Source organism: Epinephelus fuscoguttatus, linkage group LG23 (genome assembly GCF_011397635.1).
Source record: "Epinephelus fuscoguttatus linkage group LG23, E.fuscoguttatus.final_Chr_v1".
NCBI lineage: Eukaryota > Metazoa > Chordata > Actinopteri > Perciformes > Serranidae > Epinephelus > Epinephelus fuscoguttatus.
Window position 1 is genome coordinate 20,543,196 of NC_064774.1, and position 21,166 is coordinate 20,564,361.

The following is a 21,166-nucleotide window of genomic DNA, read 5'->3' on the forward strand; positions in this document are numbered from 1 at the left end:
ACGGGTGCCCCTAGACTCTTTGGGCCCATGGGCCTGTGCCTGGTCAGTCTGTGCAGTAATCCATCCATGCCTGAACTTCTATAGCTTGGGATACAGTGGACTGAAACTATTAACCTTATAGAAAACTAACTCCACCACGACCAGCTACAACAGTAACGTTCAACTCATGCATTGCTGCATTACTATTAACAATCTGATAATGTTTTTCATAATACTCCATTCCTACGGCTTAAGGCAAGTGGGATTTAAGATTTTTTTAAAGACTTATTGCCACTCAGAATGAAATCTAAGACCAATTTTACAATATGCAAAAGTGAAGAAAAGACAAAACACTAGGTACTTGGGGCAGGGGAAAAAATTGCCAAAATATTTATTGTAACATTAAACCTTTTGGTGACGTTAACGTGAGAAGCATTTAGTTAAATATATATATTATTAAAGGATACCACTCAGTATAACTCATTTTCAGATTGTACAATGCAACATCAGAAAAAATATGATTAATAAAATCCTTCTTTTTCTAGTGATGTGTTTACATTTGTTAAGGTTATCATTACATCATCTGCATAAAGCGCTAATGTATATAATTTTTTCATCTTCCCCCATTCTTATTCCTGTTATATTTTTGTTTTGTCTAATCCTTTCACCTAAGGGTTCCATACACAGTGCAAATCTTTGTGGTGAAAAGGGATCACTTTGTCATCGACTACATTATTTTTAATACTGTTATAAATTTATTATGGAATCCAAAAGCCATGCATGTATCAAATATAAACTGCTGTGACAGTCAGTTGAAGGCTTTTTCAGCGTCTAGGGTCAACATGAGCATCTGCATTATTAAGGCTTTTTAAAGATTTATTATAAGACATATTTTAATCCCAATTGAGGCAGTATTTTTTTAGATTAATGCCTTTTAAGACTTTAAGGGTGAGCAGGAACCCTGAACATAATGTATAGTTGCAGAGGACATTTTTCTGCAGACTATGTGCTTTTACTTTGGATACTTTAAGAACATTTTAATGATGAGACTTTTGTACAGTTATGTAAGTAGAATTTAAATTAAAGGAGTTTTATTTGTGGTGACATTTGTGGTGAAATATGTGCTCAGGTTAGCATCATGTTTATAGGAAGTTCCGATAAAAATAATAAATATTAAGTATCAAGATAGTAAAACAGTGTTAGTTGCCTGTGCTGTTGAGCTGTGAAACAGGGCCCAGTGTGTCTACAGGACACTAAACACAACACCAGGATTAACCAGTGTGTGTCTGTAGGCTTCACTTCCATCTGAAACAGGCCTGCTGCTTTTCACAGCATTGATTTCACTGCACTTCCACGTGAATAAAAGATAACACGCCCCGCTGCACAGCTCCACAGCTGTATTTTCAATCACTGCATCCACCAAATGTGAGTGTTGAGGTTAGAGGTTTCCCTCAGAGGTGGGTGCACCCCATTTTACCATTAGAACCCCAAAGGATGTTGTGCACATGCGCGTTGTGCAATCTACCGGAGCGCGAGAGGTAGGGAAGGGAGTCCTAATGGCGGAGAATGTACGGTCGCCTTTTGACTACCGGGAGCCACCGACCCTCGACAGCGACGGGGATGGGAGCAAACCGCCGCCGCCACGGGGGTGAGTGAGCACGGCCGGCCTCCGGTTTGCCCTCGCGCGGGGTCGTTTTCACCGGGGATTTGTGAGCAAAATGCAAGAGCCTGAGACGCACGCGCTGTGAGCGTGCACGTTTGTTTAGTTAACGTTAGAAGCCTTTATTCGCGTGCATGATTTGAGCGTTATAATGGAGAAAACGGCGCAGGGGAAGTGGTTTTTCTGTGATTTTTGGTTGCGTCTGTCGTGTCCCGTGGGGCTGCGTCTCCCCCTGGCCGCCTCGGCTCACATTTAACCGCCAGCCTTTTATTTCTTGATGTTTTGACGGGACATGAGTCTGAGCGTTAGCTGCTAGAAGCTAACAGGCTAGCTGTGGTTTAGCATTCACGTTAGCATGCACCCAGCAGGAATCATGAGCTGTGTATGTCGCTGGCCAGTCATCGGCTCTCTTGTCGATGTCTTGCCCTGTCATGTCAGGCTTTTTAGACTGCACATCCCGGAACATAATATCCAGCAAACCTCGTCACGGCGGTGTTATAATGGTCTACACACTGCTTGAATGCTCAGCTGGTGCAGATCATGACTCGTGGCTTGTTTGGCTTTGAGTAAACAAAGTTGCTGACCATGACTAAAATGCACCCGAAAACAGTTGACTGTCACCCGGCTCGCTGAATTAGGGACGCTTTGTTGTGCTAATCAGTCCTCTGTTAATGCTTTTATTCATTTATGACGTGATTGCATAAAGGGGTGGGGCCATGTCCAATATTTTGATTAAAAATCATACTGATGATCAAGATAGCTGAAATCAGTTTCCACTCCAGTTGCCTGGTGACACAAGATATGAGTTCCTCAATCATGGTCATTGATCACCACATCAGATCAGGGACTGATTTACACCTGGATTGTCAGGTAAACCTGCTGGAAGCTAGCATTCATGTGGTGCCTAATCACCATCCTAAGATAAAGGATGGTGGTCAGGCTGTAGTTATTATAGTGTCTGTAAAATGCACTTAATGAACTGACACCTGTGTGCAGTCAGAAACATGTAGTGTAGAAATAATCGCTGGATAAGACAGTAGACAGATATTGTCAATCATTTTAAGTGTTAAGTCTTGAGATTGATTTTAGTTGCCAGGTCCTATATTTGGGAATCAGCTCCTTGGCTTCAGAATAATGCTGGTTGCCTGTAAAAATACAATAATGAAAAAATGGTTACATCACACCACTTTAATTAACTGGTTTAAGGTGATGCATGAAATTTATATTATGGAAAAATCAACCTTTGAACTGAGACTAAAGACAGCTTTATTTGAAAAACATTGGAAAGGGTGGGCTGAATTTATTAAGCCATATAGAACAGACTTCAAATATAAATTGTATAGACAGTGCTGGCTGATGTACCGAATGAATCAGTGTACTCTTGTTAATATCCTGAATGATGTTAACTCTATGTGTCCTGTCCTGCTATGAGCCCCTGGAGGTGATGCCTTCAATGGGCAATTCAATGTAAAACACCCAAACTAGATACTCCTAGAGGTGCAGTGACGCACTGTGATACTGCCAGAATCCTAAGATTCGTCACAGATTAATGGTCTATTAATGGTAGAATTAATCAACAGACTATCTCACAGTAATTAATTAACACTAAGGCCAAATTATGCGCCCTGATGTAGGTGATATGTCTCCTTCACCTTTTATATATGTTTCAGGGTCTGCTTTTCTTCTACCATACTCTGAATATCCAAGCCTCTTTATATACAATATGTAGGATGTCTACAGATGAATATTTCTAAATGTCTTTGTTTTGGTTGCTTGTCAAATCAAAGTGGATCTGAAGCAGAAAAAAACAACAGGCACCCCTGCTGCCATCATCACTAGTTAGGTAGTTCGTAGCCTTATTGTTGTTGTGGATGAGTCACCTACCTGAGAGAAATGTTTCGTGAACAGATTAAAATGCTGCTTTGCCACAGGTATCACATGCTCGGCTCATTTCGGCTGCCCTCCGCTGGAATATTTACAGGAGGAAAGTCTCGAGCGCCGCTTTGTCTGAACGTATCATTATGCTAAATGAAGCCCTGGTTTTGTTTTTTACAGGCGAGTGTGTGGGAGAAAAAGGAAGGGGACACCTGTGAAGGTGTGTGACCGAGCGTATGTAACAGAAGATGAGGAGGAGGAGAGCATGTCAGAACACAGCTACAGCCCTGGTATATATATATAGAAACACTCACACACATTTTGCCACCTGCTGTCTGTGTTTTTATCCACTCTTGTGCTTATGGAAAACAAGTGTACCACGTTGTAATTAGCAGTGTATTGTAGTAAGGAGAGCCACCTTCCATCTATCAAACATAAGGCCTGTGGTTTGTGATGAAGCACTTAAGATGTGCTACATTCTAACAGTCCACTCTGTCCCAGGTGACGGGCAGTACCCAGAGGGTGCAGAGGACCGCCTCCCTCCACCTGGCAGTCCCTACTACCTGCCTGATCCCACCCAGCTCTGGTAAGGAGGACCTTCGCCATAGCAACTGTGTTCGGATGCTCTCTTTACATTCAGGATCCATGTTGCTAACGTTTATTAATGTTTTCCAGTGTGCCAGAGTTGGGGGAGGAGGGAGCGAGCGGTGTTCGGGGACCCGTCCTTTTCCATCCGCCACCCAACTGCCGGATTCGAGAAGTGCACTGTGGGACCCAGGTGCGCTTGGTTGTCATAGCAATCCGAGACATCGCCAAAGGGGAGGAGATCACAGTGGACTACAGCCTGACGGACTGGGGCGAGAATGCAATGGTGAGCTCCTCACTGGTGATGTCGTGTATTTTTCTGATTGTCAGCAATTCCCATGATGAGAGTGTGCATGTATAATATGATGTTAATTCCACTACAGAAAAGACCTGATTATAACTAAATTTAGGTAGGGAAAAAATTTGATATATCGATATTGGTATCAGTTATTGGTCAGAGGAATTGTTACATAAGGGTATATCAGATATTGGCAAAAAATCTAATATCGTGCATCTCTAGTAATTTTAAGTAGGTCAGTATAAACCGAACAGTTTGTCTCCAAGTATTCAGTAAATACGAAACAAAAAATGATGTCACTGTCCTTAAGTTAAGTTTAAGTAACAGTAACTCAGTGGGGTTAAAATTTTGTGACTCTCTATATAGTATATAAATTAAGTCAACAGGTGATTTCAACCATTATTAAAAGTAAACACAATTTTACTTTTTTCCTTCCCTCTCTTTTGAAAAGATCCAAAAAGAGTTTTTTTTTTCTCCTCCTGGACCTCCCATTACTCCTCGACACATGTGTGCAGAGACCTGGGTTTGTTTTTAAAAGGCTTTTTGTTGAGAAGACTATCGCACATTCACACTTGTTTTTTGTCAAGCTTCAGGTACATTAGGCATATGACAAAATGAAGTGGCGACATCAATTCTTGTGTGTGCACGGCGAGAAAGTAGAAGGAAAAATAGAGATGCCATGCTGCTGCCAGATTGAGTTTACTCTGAGTAGCAAGTCGCTAAAAGGGTCTGAAAAGTCTGAGGCTGTTCATGAAATATTCGGGACGCCCATGCCTGGCAGCGCTGCGGTTTTCACGCTTCTGAAATCACTCCTCGTTTTTGGAATATAACTTCTCTACCATGGCAGTGGTAGCAATTTACTGTCAGCCATGCTTGTTGTTGCTGTGCATAACGTTATGGCGTCATTATGTCCGCAAGTCAGAATATTGCCAACTTCATGATATGAATGTTTTTTATCATGTTAAAAATTATTCTGCTATTATTGTAGACAATATGTTATGGCTCACGCCTAATTTGTTGTCAGTAACAGAACAAACTTAATCACCTCTTCAACTTTAAATGTGATAATATAAAATGTAGATCCTGTTGATGTAGCTACACGTTGAACTAACGTGGTGTGTTTTAATTTGAAATCCATTTGACCAGGAGGAAGAGGCCGGCCCCCACCCACTGTCCCTCTCTGTTTCTGATTACCTTACCCCCTCCTGGTCATTGTCACCCTCATCCTCCCCACTCACCCACTCTGAGCCCAGTGACTCAGACCGCGAGGAGGACGAAGAGGAGGAAGACGATGATGATGATGACGACGATGAAGAAGAGGAAATTGAGGAGATAAGGGGCCGAATGCTTCGCCGCCGGAAGAAGCGCAAGCTGCCCGCAGCAGTCAATTCCAAGAAGAAGAGCACACCCACCTCCTCCAGAGGCCCTGGGCGCCCCTGCTCATCCTTTTCCCGCCCGGCCCCTGTAGCACCCCCTGCCAGATCCCAGTCCCAGCCCCCAGTCAGCGGCCTGACAACCCCGACCACCAACATCAACAACAATATTAACATAAACATTGGCAGCTCTAGCGGCACCACAGTGAGCCGGCGGCAGCACTGCCCGTACTGTGGCCGCCACTATCGCTCTCTGGCACGCCACCTGGAGAAGCACCATGCCAATCAGCCAGAGGTCAGGACAGCCATGGAGCTGGCACACATGCACAGCTCTTCAAATGGCAGTGCCTCGCACCCTCACCCCTCATCGTCCTCCGCCTCGGCAGCTCACAGTCATTCCTTCGCTGTCCCTCAGCCCTCGGCCTCCAACCCTTCTCCACCTTCTCTCTTCTCCAGGGAGAGGGAATCTCCAGCTACACGCTCGAGCACAGGCGCCGTCTCTTTCTCCCTCTCGCTTTCGCCGCCGCCTTCTGCTCAGCCTGCAGCCACCAAGAAGGGGCCTAGCTTACCACTGCCTAGCACAAAACGCCCCGCGCCCCCGATGGTGGCACGAGTCAAGAGTCCATCACCGCCTCCCCCGTCTACTCCCAGAAGGGGTCGGCGGATGAAGAGAGAAAAGCATGAAGAGCAGCAAAAGGTGGAAGTGGAGAGCTCAAGAAGCCAAGAGGAGCTGGTTCCACCTCCTACTCCAGAGCCAGACATCGATCCAGATGAAGATCTGGAGCTGAGTGGAGACGGAGAGGAAGACGCACCAGAGGAGAAGAATGGAGAGATTGTAAGGTGTGTGGTAGGATTATTGTATTTTTTATTGCACTGTTGTGAAAACACTTCCTGTAGTCTTATTACCAAATAGTATTTATTGTTTGGGGTTGTGCTTTGTGGTCTCAACTGCTATTTTAAAATCATGTCTCCCCCTCTCTCTGTCACTTCCAGCACACAGAGACATCACATGTCTCCGCTGCTCTCCTCCCTCTCCTGTTTGGTCCTCTACCTCCGTCGCCAGCAGCACTCCTCCTTCCTCTCTCTAACCCGTTCTCCTCACTCCGCCGAGGCCTGGCGCCTGCTCTGCCATTCCAGCCTCTCCCTTCTCATCCTCTACAACCGCCACCGGGAATGCGAGGTGGCCAAGCTCACTGTCCAGGACTACCGCAACCGTGTCACCCCTGTGGCCAACTCCAGCAACAGCTCCCCCTCTGGCATGGAAGCCCTGCTGTCCCCCTTTGAGCGCCAGGTCCTCTGTAACCTTCCCCGGGCTGGTGTTTTGGGCAAGCGTGGTCGCATCCAGCCGCTAATTCTCCTGCCACACTGTGAGTCCTGCCTGGACCTGCTCCTTCAAACCAGCCCTAATGTGGGCGTGGACCCAGAAAGCCCCTATGTCTTCTCCCGGCCCTACCACTCTCCTGCTACACCGCTAAGGGGCACGGACCTTCTGAGAAACCTGGCACGATCTAGCGGGGCCAAGAACCCTGGTGCACTGACAGCAACGCGTGTGCGGCGGCAGGTAGCAATACTTACTCAACTGCTACTATTAGAGGAGGGTGAGGGCCAGGGGGGAGCCACCAAACGGCTGGAGGACTTCCTGGAACGAGAGTACCACGTGACCCAGAACTGCTCCGCTATCATACGGGATCCAGCACTGATGGGTCGTGTGGGTCGTGTTGTTCTTTATGGAGAGAAGGAGGGCGTGCTTTTCAGAGGGATGAGCCTGCAGCACATCTGCCTCGAGTTGGATGGTAAGGAGTTACATCAGCCATTTTCTGTCTTCAGGGGAAAATATTGAAGCCACTTGGGCCTGCCAGGTATTTTAGGCATGCAGTGTTCAATTCATTGCAGGTTCCTTTTTAAGGTTGAACACCCACCGTCTGTTTTGAATAATGCAAAGTATTAATGGGAGCTATTGATGGATGATGGATTGGACTATGGGAAGAATGTCAACTTCTGCAGCTGAGACCTCACAACTAGGGATGCACAGATTGTGAAATTGTGGGCTGACACCAATACAGATGTTTATCATAATTACCTCTCAAATATCAGTTTTGTGTTGCTGTAAAAGAACAACAAAATTTCAACAAATTTCTATAATTGACCTTGGCCCAATACTCAGTTTTACTGAATAGAGCTTGAACACATCATCATGTAACTCAGTGCAACCTTCGTTAGGTGTTAGTTTCAGTCACTAGCTGCTAACAGCTAACATCAGATAGCTCTCCTCCTGACATTGTTAACACAGACTTATTGTTTACAATGTAGCATTGTCAGGAAAACAAAAGATTGTGTCTCCTGACGAGCCGATGGTGAGTTTACTGTATCTGTCCATCCCAAACATATTTTCTGTTGTCCCGAGGACGGCATTAGAGTCGAGCCCTGCTTTTTAGACTGCACAGAATTGATGTGACACAACAGAAAAACTTCAGCCACCACCGTCAGTGAATGTCATCTTATTTGCCGATAGGCCGGTGGCTGTCAACAAGGTCAATATCTTATGCTTATGTTCGGCCGACAAATCTCTGCATCCCTACTCAAAACCTCTTTGAAATAAACAAGAACTACCTGCTTTGCTGGATACCGCCATGCTTGAGAAAAATTTTTTTGTGCGGTATGTGAGTGAGTGTGCGATTTTGATAAACTCACCCTTTATGTATTTTATGCTGTATTATGTTGTTGACTATTTCTTGGCTTGCAGCAGTAATTTCCTCAAGTCTGGTTGTCATCATGAGGTTGCTAGGTAACCAGCACAGACTCCAGGAAGTCACTGTGCCCAGGCCAAGAAATAGTCTGGCACATAACCCACTATAAACCAAAAATGTGTCATTTGTACTTTTCTGTTTTTGCGGGGATTAAATAAACAAGATATGATGTGTTAATTAGTAATTGGTGAGAAAAAAAAATTCACGCCATTACATTCTGTATCCTGCATCTCATTCAAGTTGCACTGTAATTATGGCTGGAATATAACCAATGTAAGACACTATTTAAAGACTGCACCATTACATTCAGAAAAAAAAATTTTTTTTGGGTTGAAGAAACCTTAATTCCATAAATTTGTTTTGAAGAATCTTATCAAGGATTTGCTAGTTGGAGGTAAATGGCATTTTATAGCCAGATTTTATTAATGCTTCACCACCTAAATGACCATTTGTATATCAGTTACTCAGCCCATGCTACAGTGAAGAAAACTTGTTTTCTCACATGCCTCTGATGAACGGAGAATCCAAAAACAGAGAAAATGCAAGTCTCATTTATGTGGTCGTATGCTCAGTACTTCCCGTTCCTTTTCCAAAGAGGAACTGAACTAAGGCCCGATCCTAATAACCCCCTTGTCCACTATCCCTTAGCCCTTGGCCCTACCCCTAGCCATTGCCCACTACCCCTTGGCCCTTGAAATGAAGCAACGAAGTGTAGGGGTTGAAATCTTTGCCTAGGAATTGGGATACCACTCACTACGTCACAGCGTCAGTTACGTTCATGCCGACGTAACTATTTTAAACAGGAAGCCGTGAGCCATCTACATTTCCAGGCGTCTACAATGGAGTCTCCAGTTGAGTTCATCCTACCGATCGCGTTTGCTGTATTCATCATGCTTTGTTTGATGAACGACAGACGACAGAGGACTTCTGCTAGCTAGCTAGCTAGCTAACCAGCTAACATTGGAATTTCTCAATTATGGGATCAATAAAGGTGTATCTTATCTTATCTTATTACGAGGCAGCATAGTTATACTAGCTGGCGTGTTATCGTAATGTGAAAAGTCCGACAATTTTGCAGAACAGGACAGATGACAGACGCCAGATAGTGCAAGCTAGCTAGCTTGCTAGCTAACAAGCAACCTGACGACGGTAACGTTAGCTGTGTCTGAACTTTTTTCCCCCCGTCTCTTGCCCAGTGGTAGCCATGGCGACGTCTGCCCCTTGCTGGCAAGTCAGCATCTGAAATCCCTCACTCCGAAGGGCTAGTTTCATACCCACTACCCCTACATCCAAAAAGGAATTGTGACACCCCTACCCCTTGCGGGAACGCACAGATGTTGGGGTAGGGAACAAAGGGGGATAATTGGGACAAGCCCTAGCAGTGAAACTTACCTCTTCAAAGCCAGACTCCACTGACAAAAACAGTAATTTTACCTTGCTGAACACGGGACCTGCTGGTCTACCACTGCCTCAATCAGTTTGTTTGTTTGATTTTGGTTAACTACCCTCCATTTCATCTCTGTCCTACAGTCATGTCTGGCAACTCAGCAGACTCCTTCTCAGAAGATTCCGAGGCAGAGGAAGAAAAGGAGGAAGTTAAGGAGAAAGCTGAGGTGATGGTGAAGAAGAAAGGACCAGGGCGACCACCACGGAAGAAGAGAGCGCCCATTCCCACTCCAGTCAGCCCATCAATAGCCAATGTTCATAAGAGAAGATGCATTCCACCCAAATCAGGTAACCGCCTGCCACTCACTTCCTTATAAATTTGATGCTACGCTTTTTATTTTCATTCATTGACACAGTGTTACACCTCCTCCTTTATGTCACAGGGAAGCGTGGCGTGCTGAAGCGCCCCTGGTCAGAGGCCGAGCGTGTAGCAGTGGAGACTCACCTGAAGAGAAACCTCATGGAGCTGCGAGTCCCCGCGAAGGCAGACTGTGAGCGCTGCCTCGAACTCTGCCCTCTGCTGGTGAGCAACCAGCGAGACTGGAGGGCTATCAAGTTTTACGTCCACAACCGCATCCAGCTGCTGAAGAAGCAGGGGAGGAGGGAAAGTGCCGCCGCGGTCTGCTAGGGCAAAGCAGAGGCACGGCAGAGGACTCATAACATAATGTAGAAACCACCAGCAATCATAATGAAGAGAAAAGGTGGAGTGCAGCTTCTCTTTTTCTTTTCTTTTTGGGGTGCAGTACCTGAGTTTCGGTGCATGCCCCGTCTCATCGCCATGGTCATACGTGAGTAGTGTCATAAAACTGACTAAGCTAAGAAAACAGATGGTTTGCTCCAGTTATGGATCATTCATACTCAGTGTTGGGGATGTCCAGTGTCTGTTCGAGATGTACTTTTAAGCGTTGGGACAAGATGTACTTTAAAGTGTGAATATGAGTTCAAACAAAGTGAATGCTTTTTTAGACTTATTTTTTATGTCATCCTTACTTTGTTAAAGGTATACTATGCAGGATTGTCGGTTACTGTTTGTAAACACACTGGCCAGCTAAGGTAAATATAAAAGCCAACCCCAGATTCACTCTCATTTGGTGTTTTGCCTCACTATATTTGCATTTTTTCGGTGCTGTGTGTCTGAGATGGTTGCTGCGCACAGTCTGGCACCTGGTTGCTACCTTTTCACAAAGCCCTGACCTTACCTGCCTGCTGTGGGGTACACGCCCATAAACATCCTGAGCACAGAAAATATGAAAACACAGGCAGAGGGCAGAGTCTTGCCAGAAAAATACAGCGCAACACACTGTTAGTGGATCATAAATGATGATTAAGAGGGATTGCTTCTGTACGAGAAAATCCTGCATAGTATATTTTAAAAAGTTGATATTGGAGACAGCAGGAGATACGGGAGGGAGAAGGTGACATGAAACAAATGTCCCTGGAGTGACACCGATCCATGAGGCTGCGGTGTGTGTTTTAGACCACCGGGACACTCCACAGCAAATGGTCCTTGGTCTAACGTTTGCTTCCACTAAAGGCTGACGACCAAACCTGAATGTGTAAAGCTTTGGAAGAAGAAACCAATGGTTCTGATTTTTAAAAATCCCCACACATAGAATATGTATGTACGTATGAACTTGTATAGTTTGTGTTTGATATTGACTGACATTGTGCCCCCCAACCCCGTGGCACCCAGCTGACGAGCCTTTTAAAAAGTATTCTTTGAAGTCTAGGACCATGACGCACCTGTTAAGTGGTTCTTGCATACCTCTCTTACCATGGTCATAGTCAGACTATTCTGTATCAAGGCACGCCTACTTGAATTTATTGCGTATCAGAATTTAAAAGAAAAAAAATTCAGAATCAACTTATGGTCTTATTCACAATGTAAATACTTCCTAATCTATGAAAAGTATACAGTAGTGATGGCAAAGTTAGTAATGTGTTACGGTGTATATACTGTAAATACTACCTGTACTTATTAAAGTGTATGACATTTTGCTGTGTTTTCTTAAACTGGATTGTAAAGTGAGTTTTACATTGTCAATACAGAGTGAAACAAAACAGAAGTGACAAAATAAATACAGGATCCAGTATTTATTGAGTTCAATCAAAAAGCTGATTGTCACAAACACATTTTGAAATAAATGTACATTTAAATGTCAAGTCGTTACAGAGGGACATAAAAAGGATGACACAGTATGACACTTGACCATAGCCATCAACTCATACCTTAAAGCTGCCTCAGTCCACATGTGTGTATTGCATGCATTTGTTAAATAAGTATGTGTTAACTGTGATCAGTTGTATTATGAGAGCTGGGTTATTGTTTCCCTTTGTGAGTCAGTTTGTAACGTCCTGGCCATCCCGACTCTAGTGCTGCCGTCACAGATCTGTCCACCTCTCTCTTTGCCAACTGACCAACCCAGGACAAAGAGGAGCAGGAAACCCACTACACTCCTTCCCAGAGTTTCATCCAAATCCAGGTCCCCAGGTCAAATTGATCCCTCCCTCCTGGTTCAGCCGATCCGCCTGATGTGCCACTCCACTCTCCACAGGTAACTTGAATCAGTTGACCCATCACACACACACACACACACACCTCTTCTCATTTCTCAGTTTGTACGTTACGCTCAACGTTAAATATGTATACAGGCACGGACGAAGCCTTTTGTCCGTACGCTGTGTTTGTGCATGTTGTCTGAAAGCTTTCAGATTGGGACATAACAGAGAAATACCACCACTGATTGTGGGGTCGTGTAGTTCAAGTGAGATGCGACCATAGGAGATGACTGGCCTCACAGACCACCGCCATTTACAACGCTGCCTCCATTAAATGTTCCATAATTCCGACCTCCTCCACCATCACCTCATGTTGTTCGAAACTTTTGACTCAGCCCTCTAGTGCCATCTATTGGCTGTATTTATGCCAACATAAAGGACACATTGATGTATGAAGGCAGCAACGTTTACATTTGAAACAGATGTATCTGTTTTTGTATTTAAAGAGTGAATAAATGAGTCCGTAGTCTCTCCCACCTGAGATGCAAGCGAAGAGACATGTAAATTTGTGGATACATTGTTTTCAAGTGTCATATCCCCTGCTAAATGACTTTTTTCACCATCTAGGTTTGATTCATTTGGGCCGATAATATTTCAAAAGTCAAGAAAAGCCACACAATTAAATAATTTTATCTGCATTCAAGTTAAAGGAGGGCCAAAACAGCAGCCAAAGTCTCAAGTGTATTTGCTCTATGGACCCATGGCTGCGGAAATCTGAGTAATTTTATAACCAGGAACTCAAACTTTTTGGCTGCATGCACAACTTTCATAGGGATGAACAAGGCCCGGCTTCATATGTTGCATCCAGGTCTCTATACATCCATGGTCAAGCCTCTTTTATATATCACTTTCCACAAATACGAATGCAAAGGATGCGCCCGAGCGTCCTCGCTCATAGCTCCTCCGTAGGGGTCAAGACACCCTTGAAAGTGGTGTGCTAAGTTCAATCTCCCAGTCACAGACAGGAGGATGGAGAAAATCAAAAACGAGGACGCACAAAATAGAGAAATGAGAAGAGCTCGCTGTGTAGTGCTTTAGTCAGACCAAAAGCCCAGCACCAGACAACATGAGTGACCGAAACAGTGGCGGATGAAGCACCAAGATATCTCACCAGAAAATGACTTCAGTAGAAGTTAGTCACTTATTAGAGTATTAGCTCAGTAAATGTCTCTGATATTTATTGTACTGATGTATCAAAAGTAATTTTATGATATTAAATGTGCTTAAGTATTTAAAGTAAAAGTACAAGGGCAACGCTGTTAATTACAAAGCAAGCGATCATACGGTTATTTCTCCTTAACATGTACACCACCTTAAAAATGAAATGGTTAATTACACTTGACAAAAAAAGAGGTATGTTTCAGGGGAAATGTATTATAGTCAAATACATTTCGTGAAGGGCATGTAGTGAAGTAAAAGCTGAAAAAAAAAAAAATTCAAGTCAAGTACAGATTCTCTCAGAAAATATTAAAGTACTGTAACAAAGTATTGTCACTTCATTACATTACACTACTGGACTTAGACAGCTTATAATCATAATGTTGGAATATGCACAATATACAATGCACCAATCCACTGAGAACTTTGTACTTTATTTTGCCAGGAAATAGATTTTATGGGTTTTTGTCATTTCATCGTCTGTCTTAGATTGTACTGTGCTACATCCTGAATAAGCTCAAGTCCACCTACAATACCTTAAGCAAGACCAATAAGATTTAAGATCTGTTTTAGAGTCTGGCTTGTAGTCTCACACCCGTTAGAGCCCAAATGAATACCTCTTATATATTTCTGTGTAGTGTGCATGTATGGAATGGTTACAAGACCAAAATTACCAAAAAGCACAAAAATATATAAAGATGTGAAAAAAAAAAAAAAAAAAATCTTGCGTCAGTGCAGCATGTATGTAAATTAAAGTGTTCCAAAAATCCACACAATATTAACTATGTAAAAGGCAGCACAGGCAAAAATAACATCACAAGATATTACACATTATAATTAGTGTATGAAAGAAATAAGTAAGTAAATACTGAGTGTATGAATGGATAGTAGTATATGAATGTAATAACATGTGGACATAAAGTTTGCCAAGGACAGTAGAACTAGCTTATCCATTAAAAGCACTGGCCATATAGATATGCTTAACCACAAGACTATCACTAACTAAACTACACTTCATGCAGTAGTTCTTGGAAATACACCTATTTGGGTTTTTTTGTTTTGTTTTGTTTTTTTTTTAAGATATTTTTGGGCAGTTTTTGCCTTTAATTGATAGGACAGACAAGTGTGAAAGAGGGAGAGAGAGTGGGAATGACATGCAGCAAAGGGCCACAGGCTGGAGTCAAACCTGGGCCGTTGCAGCAACAGCCTTGTATATGGGGTGCCTGCTCTATCCACTAAGCCACCGACGCCCCTTGTTTTTGTTTTTTTGTTAGTGAGGTAAGTGAGAGGATCGACACTACTCGTGTCTATTTACTGCACATATGTGAGAGTGGTGTCAATCTGCTTGTGACTCTCAGCAGGAAAGCAAATATGTGTATTTCCCAAAACGTCAAACTATTCATTTAATGGTATATTTACGTTACGCCACAGACTCAAAATTGTCCATTCGGCTAAATTCTTACAAATTACAACTTCAACGAAAAAAAACAACAACATCGATTTACTGTAAGATCTTGCTATTTTTTGTGTCAAGCAGAACTGATTTCAGGTTTGAGCTCATATGACTATAAACATTTCAGCTTTACAACTTCAACGAAAAAAAACAACAACATCGATTTACTGTAAGATCTTGCTATTTTTTGTGTCAAGCAGAACTGATTTCGGGTTTGAGCTCATATGACTATAAACATTTCAGCTTTAAAAGGGGAACTAAGCCCATTTTCAAAGTTCATACATGTTATTTCTTTGGTCTAAGAGTGCTAAAACTCAAATTTGTGATGTCATAGAGTATGAAGTCTGGAGCTGCTACATAGATAACAAATTGGGAAAAATGTTCTAGATCATTGGTTTCCAATTTTTGCACAGAGCTTTTATTTTGAAGTGCCGTTTCCTGCTGTAGAGTAAATGACAAAAGCCCCATACACCAAACACTCCCAGTATAGTACCTTTGGACCCAAAAGTAACCCTTCAGACCTGGTACCTAGACCCTAGCATTTCCACCACAAACAGCACTCTTTCATGTGGGCGGGGTTGTTGTCACTGACTGCTCCGTCCAGCACTCACTGTATTTCCTTATTATCAGTGACACAGACGAAAGTCTCGTTTATCGTCTATGGAACAGGGTTGCATGCCAACATTTTCAGAACAAAATAGAACAGGCTGCAGTGAGAGTCTCTCTTGATGAGATATTTAAAAATAGTTGGTTTGTGCATTTAGTCCTTCTCAGGCAAGCTCAGGGGTTTGGTGTTGCCATAGCCCGACGCTACGCAACCCTTGTGTTTTTTCCGAGTGAGTATTAAAATATATGCAGTTCACATTGCCGAAATTGCTATATATAAACGCTTGAAGATCCACTCATTACTAAAACTTTGTCATATAAAAACTAAAGTGATGGTCAAAATTGTCATATTGAAATTTAAGGTGTGTTGATTGAGTCAAATCATGATCTCATGCATTGAGTAACATGACAAGTTAACATTCCACCTTAAAAGTTGCCGGCAGTCGGCCCAGTGAATTAAGTTATTTTTTCTCTGACTCCAGCTGCTGCAAGAGGCAGCAAAACATCCTTTCATTTTATAGTTACAGCCCACTAATAAAACTCTCCACGGTATGAACAGTGGTTACGTAAGCTTATGACCAGCCTCAGCTCAGCCCTGAGCAGAGTGACTGTCCTCTATTGACCAGTCAACAGACTGCAGTGTTCACAGTTCCACCTTTTAGTACCAGATCTGTGTGCCAGGTACCCCAACAGAGGGGTAACCAAATATGGGGACAGTACAGAACGGTTCCATTGGTACCATCCACAACTTTTCACAGTGGAGACAGAAAAAAAAGCTCACTGAACTGAACCATACCGCTCAATGGAAACAGGGCTTAATAGACAGCTACTTAACGGAGACAGCAAACTAGCGTGACGACATGGCCAAAGGCAAGTATGGTGCGGAATGTATTTAACTCTGGGATCTTGAATGAGTAGTTGGGAACCACTGTTAGAGATGGCACTGAGAGCAACCAGGGGAATGTTCATGAGAGTATATGGGTACACTTTCTTTTTCAGAACTGTGAACACTGCAATAGAATAATGCTCATTTGGATATTAAAAAAAGAAAACAAATTCTGTGGGTACACAAAATCAGGCTCCCATTCTTTGCCTATTGATCAGCTCCAGACTTTATACTTGATGACATCACAAGTTTGTGACTTGTCTGGTCTCTGGCTTTGAGAGAGAGGAACTCATGTTCACAAATATTGATTACATTTTTAAAGGCCAAAAAATAGCAGATTGGAATTCTTAATTTAGGTGTTGTTTCCCTTTAATATGACTTATTTACAGATGTTGGGAAGTCCCTTCTGCACAAACTACAAGTACCGTGCTTAAATATAAAACTGACCCCTTGTGTTTTCATTTCATTGATGATAGTGAGATTAATTCTCCTGTGCTGTTGAACCTACAGAGTTCCCCGTGTCACTCGACTGACCCTGTTCTGTCCTATGCAATATCTCCATAGATGCTACATCACCTGTACCAGGATTGAAAACCGGGAAAACTTCACCTTCGAAGGTAGCTTTTAAACTGCCAATGAGACTCTTATCACCCACGTTATAAAAGGAAAGCTCTCCTTTGTCATGATTCAAATACACACCGACTGTCTGTGGTCTGGAATAAACGGGAAGTACAACTTGTGGTTGTGTGTTAAACTGAAGGGTATTTGCTCCGCCAGGGGAAGACGACAGGAACCAGAAACCATCAGATGTAGTTGGAGTAGAATCTGACTCCTGAGGAATGACATCTACACTTGTAACGCCTATCCACCACGACTGTTTGACACCTACGTTTGGTTTCCACAAAGAAACCTCCCAGTAGTGTTCTCCAGATGAGAAGCCAGGTGTTCCTTTGATAGCTGTCAGACAGGTAACCTGCGGAAACGTACCGCCGGCGTCTCTCAGCATACGACCATCCTTGATTGTGAGATATTTATTTCCCGCCTTGTCAAGTGTGACGTTAACTGTTGAAAATTAAAAACAGAGTGAAGTCAGACCTTAGATAATGTACATAAATGTGATTTATAACAGACTCTCAAGGGAGTACCGTAATGCTTGCTGGCTTTAAGGATGTCTTCTGTAAAAGAGAATAAATGAAAATAGATTTAATACCAATACAATCTGTAAATATTACAATTCATCACACCAAGTTGTTTATTTACTTAATTATTGTCACAGTTAGTGATTTTCTTTGACTTTTTGAACAGAACAGAGTTAATTCTTACCTTCTGATAAAAGTTTAATATTCTCTGGGGAAAAATACAAGAAAATGTTGGTTATTTTATAAAGGCACTCATGAAGTTAAGTTTCATTGTCATGACATGTGTTCATGCATCACTCAGCCTGTTAAAAATGTTACATAACGTCTTCTGTGGCCCAGAGTTTGAAAAGAAACAACTTGATTTGTCTCCAAAATGTCTTCTACAGAAGCACTAAATACTTAAATCCAATACTAAATTGATGCAGCATCCATTAACATATTGAAATGGCCCTCTTACCTTCAGCACGGTCACTTCCTGATTTGGCTTTCTTCCCTGAAACAGAACATTTTCAGGATTTCGTATCAAATCGTATACGTCACATATAAACCAAGCATTTATCTTGTATCACACATTACCTCTCCTCCTGAAATACAGCACTCCAAGTAACGCGAGCACGGCCGTAAGGAGAAGCGCGAAAGCCACCCATCCACCCACTGAGGATCCAGACTCTGAATAAAAGAAATATTGTATTATTGTGTTTGCATTATCCAAGTGAAACAACAGAATGAATAGCTCTCTTTCTTCTGTTTACCAGGTTGAGGAAGGCTCCCCATGTGCACTCTTGCCTCCTTCGCCTCTTTGTCAGCGACGCCTACTGAGCAGGAGACCTCAGTGGAGCTGGAGACAAGAAGCCAGCTTTGGACTGACAGGAGACCAGAAGAGTCTTTGCTGTACTTCAGGCTTTTGGGGGGGAGATCCTGCTTTTGATCCGACCAGCGCAGACTAGGCTGTGGATACCAGCCTTGAGACTCGCAGCTCATATTCAACATGTTGTCTTCTTTCCACACCGCTGACAGGAGAGGCGGGGCGCCCATTGCTAGGAAGGAGAAGGAGATGACAACCATTTGATGTAAGAGTTTTAAACCATATCTTTGTGTTTCGGCTTTCTCCACTAGACTCACCTATCACCTGGAGACTGACAGTGGCTCTGTCGTAACTCTGATCGCTGCTGACGTAACAGGTGTATTCTCCTGCGTCCTCAATGGTGACATTTTTCAGCTTCAGGCTCACGTCACCTGTCGCCAGCCCTCCAGACGCTGCATCCTTCAAGCCAAACGAGACTCGGCCCACATACGAAGCTTCCTGGGATGTGTCCTCAAACTTTTTTCCACGGTAAAACAAGATCAGGGAGTCACCACCACGGTACCAGTGTACCTCCAGACCCTCTGCATTTTGTGGGGGATTGAGCCAGCATGGTAATGTGGCTGTGTGGCCGCGGTACACTGAGACAGGGGTCCTTAAAACCTCAAGGCTATCTGAGACTGAAACAGAGCATAAATGTTGTTAGATAAGGTTCTGTTTTAGTAATAACCAATAAGTGCAAGGGGTGAGTAATGAAGATCTGCCTCCCTAATGCCCTATATGCATTACTTCTGTATAATATAAGCCTAATGCATGTTTAGAATTGATTATATTAGTGGAAAATTAAGCACACTTCACAGGTTTAACACAAAAAAGTAACAATAAATGTGAATAGGCAGTGAGAGAGAGAGAGACAACAGTACTTACTGGGGGCAGCGCCACACACACACAGTGATGCAGCCACAAGGTACGCATGCATCATAACTGCACCTGTAAAACCGCAGGAATATGAATTAGCCGAAGCCTGCGTTAAACCAACCGTAGCTAACACCAGGAAGTAAAATGACATGGTCTCTACACCTCCTCACACTTTGCGATCGGATTTAAATAAACACATATTCAGTAAAACAGCGGAATAAAAGCAGAGTAACCATTCACGAGGGACAAATTAACATCTTGGCCTACCCATCGTGCTGTTCGGAACTCCAGGGCGCAATCTCCTTTACGCAGCTCGACGTACAGTCCTTAGTGTCGAAGATAAGTATGGAATACAAGTTTAAACATGTAGATTTTAAGCCAACGTTGGCTTTTCAAAGTCAATCCTTTGAAAGCGTGGGATATCGGAGAAAATGACCACACTCCTCCACTCCCTGTGCTTATCAAATAGCCTTTCTTACTTTCACTTTCACTTTCCACTTTGCCCGCTGCGGGTGTGAGTGAGAGCGGATACACTACTCTTACGAGCATTTTCATTTACTGTAAACGCTCATGCATATATGAAATCAAAATTTGCAGAGACTCAAAATACACACATGGCCATTTTCCACTTGTTTATTTGAGGTTTAACTTACCGAAGTAAATCTTTTCCTGATGAAATCAAAAATCACATTAATAACTAGAGTAGGCTATTGGAAATAAATGGAGTCAATCAATAGAAGACACAAGTATAATTGTAAGCTATTAATAAATTACATTAACATTGCTTACAACAAAGAAGACTGTTATGAGAGAATTTGTATCATTATGCTTTATCCAAATAGGTTTATGACTAAATTCGGTCTAAAGTCCGCACATGTCTCGTTAGAGGGTGGATCAGTAGGTATAACACCTGCCTGGTGTATTTATTGTCCAAACAAAAGCAGGCTACGGTTATAGAACATTCAGATTACATTCATGCTTAAGAAATATAAACACAAAATCAAAGAAACTAACACCCATAAAGACTTTTTTTTAAATGCACACCCACTTGTGAAGTCATGAAGAGTGTAATGCATTTTTTCATTCATATATTATAAAATGTGATAGATGCAATTAGTTTTTACACTTGTCCAAATCCTACCTAACAAACTGGAATGATCTACCACAAGATGTAAATGTTCTTCATGCTTAGCTATGACAGACATGTAATTTTGGATACAATAGCTTATTATAGCCCCATCTGGACTCTAAGAACACACTGGATGGGTAGATCCTAAGAGTTAAATGTCAGATATTTTAAAGCAGCTGCTCAGGTTTGAGGAATATTTTCTTGGTCTTTTGGGGGAAAATCCAGCGTTAATTGGGTCAGTTAAAGCTTGTATTTGTCACCTACAAAGATCAAATCATACATTTTAACAGACTGCCTTCAAAGGTATAGAAGATACCTCTTCTTCTTCATCCACTGAGTATAAAAGAAACTTTCTTATGTATAATGATGTTAAACACAGATGTGCCAGATGTGCTAATGAGGGACAGGACTTATGTAGTTTGTGAATTCTCACGTGAGAGCGCTGCTTGGAGGGACCGGACAATAGCTTCAAAATAAATATTTGTAGTCGGTTAATGTGTCAAAAAAAGAGCGGGTACGCGTTAAGAACGTTCAGTATTCATAGCAACAAACG

At 42.7% G+C, this 21,166-nt stretch overlaps 2 protein-coding genes across 2 annotated transcripts; one reads left to right on the top strand and one right to left on the bottom strand.

Moving 5' to 3' along the window:
* The first annotated feature begins 1,476 nt into the window (after positions 1-1,476).
* Positions 1,477-13,911, top strand: LOC125883380 (uncharacterized). The gene is made up of 8 exons (XM_049567609.1): positions 1,477-1,627; positions 3,695-3,804; positions 4,016-4,100; positions 4,190-4,385; positions 5,544-6,610; positions 6,764-7,563; positions 10,048-10,251; positions 10,347-13,911. The coding sequence occupies exons 1-8, from the start codon at positions 1,485-1,487 to the stop codon at positions 10,589-10,591; spliced, it is 2,850 nt and encodes a 949-aa protein (XP_049423566.1). The 5' UTR covers positions 1,477-1,484; the 3' UTR covers positions 10,592-13,911.
* Positions 11,212-20,803, bottom strand: LOC125883382 (butyrophilin subfamily 1 member A1-like). The gene is made up of 9 exons (XM_049567611.1): positions 19,752-20,803; positions 19,494-19,556; positions 18,887-19,246; positions 18,517-18,801; positions 18,341-18,433; positions 18,222-18,257; positions 17,949-17,972; positions 17,771-17,800; positions 11,212-17,687 (listed from the first exon to the last, which is right to left on the bottom strand). Exons 1-9 carry the CDS (start codon positions 19,753-19,755, stop codon positions 17,107-17,109), a joined length of 1,476 nt encoding a protein of 491 aa, XP_049423568.1. The 5' UTR covers positions 19,756-20,803; the 3' UTR covers positions 11,212-17,106.
* Positions 20,804-21,166: the final 363 nt, after the last annotated feature.

Bases quoted from the DNA above. Each gene is read 5' to 3' on its own strand.
- LOC125883380 (XM_049567609.1), top strand. From the start codon at position 1,485: ATGCGCGTTGTGCAATCTACCGGAGCGCGAGAGGTAGGGAAGGGAGTC. The intron at 3,805-4,015 runs GTATATATATAT...ACTCTGTCCCAG, and splicing joins AGAACACAGCTACAGCCCTG to GTGACGGGCAGTACCCAGAG. The intron at 6,611-6,763 runs GTGTGTGGTAGG...TGTCACTTCCAG, and splicing joins AAGAATGGAGAGATTGTAAG to CACACAGAGACATCACATGT.
- LOC125883382 (XM_049567611.1), bottom strand. The intron at 18,434-18,516 runs GTAAACAGAAGA...TCTTTTATTCAG, and splicing joins GGGGAGCCTTCCTCAACCTG to AGTCTGGATCCTCAGTGGGT. The intron at 17,973-18,221 runs GTAAGAGGGCCA...ATTTTTCCCCAG, and splicing joins AGGAAGTGACCGTGCTGAAG to AGAATATTAAACTTTTATCA.